The 9,722-nt window shown below is 39.1% G+C and overlaps 1 protein-coding gene across 1 annotated transcript in view; it reads left to right on the plus strand.

The window, feature by feature from the left end:
• Positions 1 to 9,722, plus strand: part of LOC136254810 (coiled-coil domain-containing protein 186-like) — a 36,170-nt gene that overhangs the window by 13,373 nt on the left and 13,075 nt on the right. Inside the window, exons 4-7 of the mRNA XM_066047554.1 lie at positions 1,911 to 1,973; positions 3,221 to 3,325; positions 8,271 to 8,333; positions 9,470 to 9,532. Coding sequence (XP_065903626.1) covers positions 1,911 to 1,973; positions 3,221 to 3,325; positions 8,271 to 8,333; positions 9,470 to 9,532 — 294 coding nt within the window. The remainder of the gene's footprint in view (positions 1 to 1,910; positions 1,974 to 3,220; positions 3,326 to 8,270; positions 8,334 to 9,469; positions 9,533 to 9,722) is intronic.

Raw genomic sequence — 9,722 nt, forward strand, 5'->3', positions numbered from 1 at the left:
CCATTTGGTTCTACTTGGGGTACTTAGGGATAATGAGTTACTCTCTAGAATTCCTATGGATATAATTACATGAAAATAACAAGGAGAAAACATCCTGACCACCTGGTAGACTCCTGTAAGCGTTTGAGCGTAAATCGGATGGCCGCAGGTTCGAGGCCACCTAGGTCCAGTCATGGATTTTTTCTCCTTTCTCCAACTTTTCAAACACACCTTAAGTAGTTAAAGTCTAAGTAGCTAAAGTCTTTGAGCAGGCTGTAGGACCAGGTGTCCTACAGACCTTCAGCACTTGTGCTGTAAAGCATTAATAAAATAAAAAATATATCTTCAGGTGGTGTAGGCAACCTCTCTTGTTTTTATTTCTTTGAGCTTAAAATTCCTAAGTTTTCCTTGTATACTGTACTTGTCAAATACGTATATGAAGAACATATTTTCTAAACCACACATTGGTTCCCATTCAAATTTGCATATTTTTCAAAGTGTCTCACAGACTTACTGTTCCTTGTATTGAAAATGAAACTTGAACACATGCAGATAGAACTACAAATTGGCACAAATTTTCATGTCATAGGTGAAGATATGGTTTCAAAAATGTAGTACACGGGATGGGGGGGGGGGGTCATGACATGTTCAAACCCACATGCACCATGAAGTGCTAGTCAAAATACTTTTATTAAATGCAGTGATACTACCTGTTTGAAGTACCAGATCGTACATCAACAATCCTATTGTAATCATCTATAATCACTGTTACTGTTGGCATGAAAACCATGACTGCCATGTACCATCATCACTAAAAGCCCGCAACGGCTGGGTTTTTTGGATCGAGAATCACACCATTGCAAACAATACGTATAATACGTTATGAGCACGGCTCTAATTGATGACCTTATCAGTTATCTCTAGACCATATCAAGTAGCGGGAAATTTTTGAAAAGTTAAATTTTCGAAAAATTCGAAAATAACAATGTGCTTTCAAAATTTTTTTTTCAAAAATAGCTAGCTAGCTAGTGCATCCTGGCTTTGAAGTGGCAATCAAAGTAAGTATAGGTAGGTATATAAAAATGATTTTTGAGAGTGCACGCATGCATAGTTTCTACTAATATCAGTTAGCTATAAGCCTAATGTAGTATAGCTAGGCACTGGGCCACACACAAGTAGCTAGCCATAATATTATAGTTACTGTATAGCTACCACACCAGGAGTGCCCAGGCAGCCCAGGCAAGAGCCTGACCAAAATTTTACTGTAACAGTAAGTTATCTATGAAAATTTACCATCACCAAGTTATTTTGATAACTTTTCCTGACCAATAATTTGATGCTCCCCCCAGCCCTGCACGCGTGCTTATATGAGCGAGCACGAATGACACCACGAGTCTTGAAGCCTATAAGAGCTCGAGAGACCAGAAATTACTAGGAAAGACTGTAATCATCAACAAACATCTATATGGGCTGAAAAACGCCATGTATTTACTGTAGCTATGGCTCAATCTGCAGCTTGATCCGCAGGCCACTGAGGCAAAGTCCGCCAGACAACATAGTTCAACCTACGAAGGAAGACCCTAGGGTAGCTAGACGAGATTCTATCAAAGCCAGATTGGGTGTTTATCTAGCTATATACTGAACAATCAAAGCAGAAAATTCTAGCTATGTATGTGATCAACGCAACCACTGTTAGCTTCCTCCATGAATTAGTTATCTACGGTGCGGCACGGTAGAGGCATTGTTTCAAAAACACTTTTTCAAGTTTCCATATTTTTCGAAAATTTCCCACTATACGGTAACTGCATTAATGAAACTAGTTTCATAGACTTGTGGCAAAGTATAGACTGTAGGTCAAATAATAGCATTTTACTCCAGTAGTCTAATAATTATATAACATTCCATAGCTTCTTCTCTTTGTTTATATTCAGGACAACTTCAGCTGACCCAAGACAAGTTACATCGTGAACAACAAAGAGCACATCACTTGGAAGGTACACCTGTAAAGCATGCACATTTATGTATACGTATGTGTATATTGTGAGAATCAATGGGCCATCACTATTCAGTGGTGAAATTGTCTTTAATATTTTCACTATCATTTGTTATGCCGTTATACAACACTTGCTCCTTACCCTGGTATATAGTAATGATACAGGAAATGTGACAACAATGGTTAACTAGTGTGATATCTTCAAGATATTCTTATAGCAAGTTCAAGTAGCAGGGTTAGTCTTATCTGTATTTCAACACAGGAGCTGAGAGATTGTGAGCGTCCTTGCTGAATAATCTCATAAGCCCCTGTGAATTCTGATGCCAGGGCTGGTCTGATGCCATACAAAACTAGCTTGCTACTTGAGTTCGCACTTTCGAAGGATGCCATCAATCCATCAATTGACAAGTTTATTGCTGGTTAACTATTGTTGTCACATTCCCATGCAGCATTACAGGGTAAGTAGTAGCAAGTGCTGTATAGCAGCATAACAAACAGCAGTGAATTTACTAAAAACAGTTTTTCACATATTTCACTGATCTTAAATACTGTTCAGCATTTAGTAGTACACTACTGCTTCCCTAGAGGCTCTTATCCAGTGAGACTTACTAAATCAAATCATAGAATGTGCAAAAACCACAAATATGTCATTCCAGTAGTTCAATACACTGAATAGTGATGGCCGAATGGATGTACAGATATAGGTTGGAGCAGAATTGATAATATTACAATGTGTGTCCTGCTAATTTATGAGGCATCATCTATTCAGAAATATCATTTCACTTTTGTATGTGTGTAGTACCAGGCTTTTACAGTACATGCTACGGGCTAACAGGCGGTAGAAAAGCTCAGTTAATATGTACAGCACTACAGTAAACCTCTTCATGATCTCAGAACATGGGCCAAATTTTCAGATCTGGCCTCGTGCTTTTAAAAAGGAAAAGCCTTGCTGAGTAACCCAAAATTTTCAGTGTTCATCTCAAAGAAGCTCCACGCACGCACACACCCACACTAACACACACACACACACACACACACACACACACACTAACACACACACACTAACACACACACACTAACACACACACACTAACACACACACACACACACACACACACACACACACACACACACACACACACACACACACACACACACACACACACACACACACACGTTATGTATGTACATGCATACATACATAATTAACTGTTTAATTTTAGTGGACACCTATTTTGATGTACGTAGTTGACTACCAGAAAGAAGTTAAAGAGCTGAGGGAGTCCAGGGTAACTATTAATGTGTTAGAAGAGGACCAGACCAAACTTAAGAGGGAACTAGCTAGTTTAAAAGGTGAGCTTTGCTATTGACGTCTATGATGTGTGTATAAGTTGTAGCTACTATAACTTATCAAACAGTACAGTAGTACTATCTAAGTAGGGATCCCCCCAAAATTGACGCGCCACCTAAAATGCCACCTTTAAAAATAAAAATCATCCTAGAGACATCTTGCACAATGAAAATCACCTTTATGGAATAATGCTAGTCCATCTAACATCAAAATAATACAGTATTAAAAAAACAAGAAAATACTTATAGGCAGCTCGATATAAGATTAAAAAAACTGAAACTCAAATTTTCGTCTGCCTGCCTAGCCTGCCTGCCTGCCTAGCCTGCCTGCCTGCCTGCCTGCCTGCCTAGCCTGCCTGCCTGCCTAGCCTGCCTGCCTGCCTGGCCTGCCTGCCTGCCTGGCCTGCCTGCCTGCCTGCCTGCCTGCCTGCCTGCCTGACCACAGTTGCAAGGCTGGAGACCAAACAAAGCACCGCATGGCCACCATTTTATGCCACAATAACAAACTCACCAGTGAAATGTGTCTTTTGGGGTTCCGATGACTGTGTATCCTCTGCGCCTTGTCTTTCCTTTAATTATCTTTAATCAGGCTGGTCTTCGTCCTTCTTCATGCAATGAAACCATATTGAGAAATTAATTTTCCTGTCAACACTTTCCTAGAGCAGCATATTTAGATGTTACAAACTTATTTCAGTGCTTACACTTGGTAGATATCTGTAACTCCACAATACGTAGGTTCAATACCACACCCTCGTATTAACACGATCTTGCTTAATAACGATCTAGCACAACCATACCTCACGATGACACACCCTGTTATTACTGGTCCAGCTGTGTTCATAATACTAGTGCAGTAAAATAGTGACACACACACCCTGGTAGCAAAACCCGACTCAAGATACTCTAACACAGTAGTCACCCTAATAGAATAATAGCTGTATGCTATAACAAAAAACCAAACAGAGTAGTACAGTGAAATTTTTAAAAATGAAGTCGGGATCCAAACGATAAAAGTAGTGAAACAAGAAATGAATGATGGTATTACAGCGTAGCTCGGCGGGAAAATCCCTTAATTGGCATTTTTAATATACTAGTAATATGGAATACTACACATATATACAGGTGGCTACTACTGTATCTGAGGATGGAAGTAACAAGCTTGGTTACAGTGCTGTGATAGAGGCAATCCGTACCACGAGGTTCACTCACAAGTTCTATTCTTAGTACCCAAAGTCACATTCCATACCATATATAGTAACTACTTAATACAAGTACCACGTGCATTCCTACTACGTACATAATAATAATATTACAACTCTAAATGTTTAGTCCAGTCCACAGTGCTAAAAATTGAAGTCAGAGTTTGGCCGGCCATCATTACAATATTAGCATTGGTACCTGCCCTACGTGCAGGAAATTAAACATTTTAATTCCAGGAACAGGGACCAAGCATTAAACACCAGCACTGCTCATGTAGCTATGTAGTGTGCATGATGTCACTTCTTTAAAGATCATGAGGTTTCCCAATGATGCAAAACACCAAAGTTGTTTGTTTGTGGTTTTGACAGGAATGTAGTTCAATTATTCAATGAGTCTTCCCTACCAGTGACTTCAACAGGGCAATTGGAAACAGTGGAAACGGAAACCAGTAACAGGAAGTGGAAATGGAAAACAGAAATGGTCAAATCGTCATATAAACCCTTGTTTAGTGGCCACCTCTTAAAGACCACCTTCTTATAAAGACCACCTCTGTACAAAGACCACTTTGTAATTAGATCTCAAAGATGGATAAGGTATACTGACCTTATAAGACCACTTCATGGTCACCTTCTATAAAGACCACCCTCTTTACAAAGACCACCTCTCACATTGAATAATACCTAGTTTCCAGACATCTATTTCATGACTTATCAAAACTGACAGCTAGGTCAGCTAAAAAATACTACATTCTTAAGGTCATCATCTCTTCGTGAGACCTCATTCTTTGTTGATACAGTAGGTTGTAGTGTACTACTAGCCACATTTCACTTGCATGGACTAAGGACTTAACACATTCTGGTACAAACTAAGCGATAATGGTAGATGACTTGAATGAAGTGTGGACCAAAATATGGGAGATGACATTGACCTCTTTCTATGAGTCATGAAATACATGTTTGAAGCTTATCAAATATTACCATGTAAAGAGGTGGTCTTTAATGTGACTATGAAGTGGCGCCTTATCTATCTTTAGAACCCAATTACAATGTAGTCTTTGTATAGAAGTGGTCTTTGTACAGAGGTGATCTTTAAAAGTGACACTAAGTGAGGTTTTACCCTAGGACCGTAAGAGCCTAGTTGTTTTGATGAGTCATGAAATAGATGGTTGGAACCTAGGTATTATTACAATGTGAGAGGTGGTCTTTGTAAAGAGGGTTGTCTTTATAAAAGGTGACCATGGAGTGGTCTTATAAGGTCAGTATGTCTTAGCAATCTCTGAGATCTAATTACAAAGTGGTCTTTGTACAGAGGTGGTCTTTATAAGAAGGTGGTCTGTAAGAAGTGGCCACTAAGCAAGGGTTTTACTCTAGGGTACGTTTATAAAATAATTATGACAATTTGATCATTTCCATTTCCACTTTCTGTTTCCAGTTTCCGTTTCCACTGTTTCCAATTGCCCACTTCAACATGCTGTATGGAACAGACAAAAGCATTGGTACCTGCTTTACATGCAGGACCTACATGACAGGTGGTGTACACATGCAGTTTCAGTTTCTCCTTACTGTCAACAAAGAGAAATGAACTTGGGCATAATTTAAAGCCAACCCAATTTGCAATTATAGTTACTGCATGTCAAACAATGGTTCAGAACTTGTCCTATGCTATGCACTTTCAGTTCTGATGTTGTAGTGACACATATTCTTCTTGCCATACAAAAACCCAGTTTTAAAACACCTACAATGTAATTTACCATTAAGGTAATGCATGATCCTTTAGAGTGAAAGGATGTAAGCAGGATTATAGTGAAACAGTTGTGCCAGGTCGCATGCAGTAAACTATGGTATCTGCATGGTTTTCCAGTAATATCATTTTTTATATGCACAGTAGTATCTGTCCAATCATGCAAGTTACTTATTTACTACAGCAGTAATGAAGTAAATCTGTACAAACAATTTTGCATGTCAGTGCATACCTGTGTGCTTAAAACAAAGATGTAGATATTCAGATACTGCAGCTGTAAGTGTGAAAGAAGCTTTTACCTACATACTCTAATACAACACACTGGACCAACACACAGATGGAAAATATGTTGTCAATTCACCCGCCCTATCCCAAAAGTACTATGAGAGTCCCTACTGTATGATGTAAAGCAGTTATGTGCCAATGTTGAAAAACTTGATCATAAGAGTACGTGGATGAAGGAACAGATAGAACAAAAAGGTACATCAAAAAGGTCCCAAAAGTGAAAAAAAGTTATGACCTAGGTGGGGATTGAACCCAGGTTGGCTACGTATAATAACTTGGGGTGCGCAAATCGCCACAGTTGTTTGTCTGTGGGTTTGAAAGGAATATAGTTCAACTTTTCTAGTGATCCTTCCCTACACCAGTGCCTTCATCACCCTATACAGGAGATTTATATTATTCAATACATAACAATGTCTTTAATGTTGATATATGTCTTGCATGTGTGTGCGCTATGCAATAGTTTTAAATAATGCTCTATAATAAATCACGTGAAGCCTATGTACAGAAAGTAATCTTGTATAGTATATTGCAAGGCTTTGAAATGACCATCTTTCATATGAAACATTAGGTGATATATTTCCCTGGTGTGTACATAAAGAACAAACAAAAGCATGTATTTGATTTGTTACAACACTTGAGTTGCCAGATGATGGGCATTTGATTTCGCTAAAATTCCGTATCGATAAGTGCTTTGCATTCCAAGATCCAATAAGCTAAAAGTCAAGGTGTGCACAAAAAGGTACTGAGTAGAAAGGGAAAAAAATCTGCCAATACATGGATTTGAACCCATGACTTCCTACACGCTCGTCAGGTGTTCTACCACTTGAACAGTATGTGCTGTGGTTTTCAAAGGAATTTTGCACAAGTTTTCTCTACACCTTGGCTTCTATGCGCTGTAGAGAACGAACGGAAGCACGCATGATCTCATGATAACAATCTTAGAGTAGCTGGATGATGAGTACTTCATTATCAGCAGATTGAGTCAATTTGCACCAAGTTTGGTGAGTAGGCGGCATGATGGACGAACAGATGGACAGTTTTTTTAGCTTTATATATATATATATAGTTGTCAATTTGTGCTAATGATAGACAAGGGTGGATTTGGGGGTGCATGGGTACTGAAGTTCCCCCTCCAAGTTTTACGTATGTACTGTGGATGTGCTAGCTACATGTACAAAGCTACAGTACAGGTACAGTTGCATGGGCAACAAAAAGATGGAAAGAGAAAGAAGGGAATAGCTAATTTCTTGTATAGGAATCAACAAGAGGGGGTCAAAATTATATTGCCGCTGAAATGCAGCCATTTGAAGGGAAAATACTGCAATACCACAGTCAACTACTCTAATAGGACATTCATCATTAAAATTTTTTCTAAACTATAAGGAACAACGGCCAGTGTGTATGCTGAAATTATCCCCTTCTTCTTGACCTGTGCACTTCTATCTCACCATTATGCTAAACATCCTACAATACCATTTGTTTAAAAGCTAAATTGTATACATGTAACTGTTAAATTATTATGACGTTTATCTCTCCAGTGGAAAAATAATCTAGTGGCCCGGCATATCCAGGCACCTACCTTTTATGAACCGTGAATCGTAAGACATCAATTCTTCTTGAAAGGCAGCACACTAGTTTATTTTAGTACTTTTTATAGCAAAGTAGAAAAATTTGCAAAACTGGTTTGTTGTTGAGCCAGTCACATGTGTGCTATGTGTCTTAGATACTTGTCAGCGACAGAAGGCAGAATTACAACAATTTAAAGGTCAACTGGATGATTTAGTGGGTGTGTTCTATGCTGTATGTGTCTATGTATATGTAAACCCTCTGTATATGCACTCTACATAATATACATGCACGCACGCACGCACACACACACACACACACACTTCAACTTCTGCTTGTCTGAAGATCATCATCTCTGGAGGTAATCCGAACTTCCATGGAAGGTACACACTCACCCAGCCAAGGGATGCTTAATAATCCATTTACAAGTAGGACTGAAACAAATACTGCAAATACTCAAGTATTTTGGTACTCAGATGGTAAAATTGGTACTCGAGTACTTGTAAAGATCACATGACCCAACTCACATGATGCATTTGCCATCAAGGAGTGCCACAATGAAGGCTATAGGGTCTGATTGGCATGATTTCTTGTCACAAACACTACCATCAGTACTTTAATACAGTATGTGTGTCATTGTTGTTACTTGAAAAAGTTGTAAACTGTTTTAAGTCAGTATAAAACATGTCAAATGTGTATGAATACAAGTAGCTAGTATTTGTGAGTACTCGATCATTAACTGTAGAGAGTACTCGAATACTAAAATACCATGATTGTTTCAGCCCTCCATTGAATTTAGGCTAGGCTAGAAAACTCACCTAGCCAGGGGGTGCTGAATAACCTATTTACAAGCTATTGAAATTTTGGCTAGGTGAGAGGACCTGGGAGGGTGGATAGGCCATAGATACTTGCAGGGACCTGAGTCAGACACTTGGTCTACCTCATGCAAAGCATGGTGTATGCATAATGTAAAGCCCTCTTGTTGGCTTGCAAGGCTAATGTAAGGAATCCCTGACCCTGCCTGGTCTCCACCACACAGCAGAGCCAGGGGTGCTGCCATTAACCACATCACCTACAAGTGGTGTGTTATCGTGTCCACCACATGGGGGTTAGCAGCGTGGACACACATGTGTGCACACGCACACACAACACACACACATGCATACACTGCGCACTACACACAGGCGCGCACACGCACACACAGAATTAGGACTTTGAAAGACAATGCTTATACTGAAGAACACTAATCATCAGTGGCCACCTCATTATTAAATCCCATACGAACAGATACCATAATAATATGTATGCATTAACATGTACAATGTGTATATTTAATCTTGTATCCATTTTGTATAGGACAACTTCAACAAGCTAAAGACCAGTTACATGTAGAACAAGAAAGAGCACGTCACTTAGAAGGTATGCTTCATAGCCTATACAGCAAACTCATACGACAATTGGTACAAGCATGCATACATCATGTATCTATGTACAGGCTGTGTTTATTTGAACAGTGCTGTGTACTTTGTCTTTTCGTTATACTACACTACAGCCTGTTTTGAAATCTCTCTCTCTCTCTCTTTCTTCCCTTCTCTTTCTGAAATATATT

The sequence above is a fragment of the Dysidea avara genome, chromosome 4 (assembly GCF_963678975.1).
Source record: "Dysidea avara chromosome 4, odDysAvar1.4, whole genome shotgun sequence".
Taxonomy (NCBI): Eukaryota; Metazoa; Porifera; class Demospongiae; order Dictyoceratida; family Dysideidae; genus Dysidea; species Dysidea avara.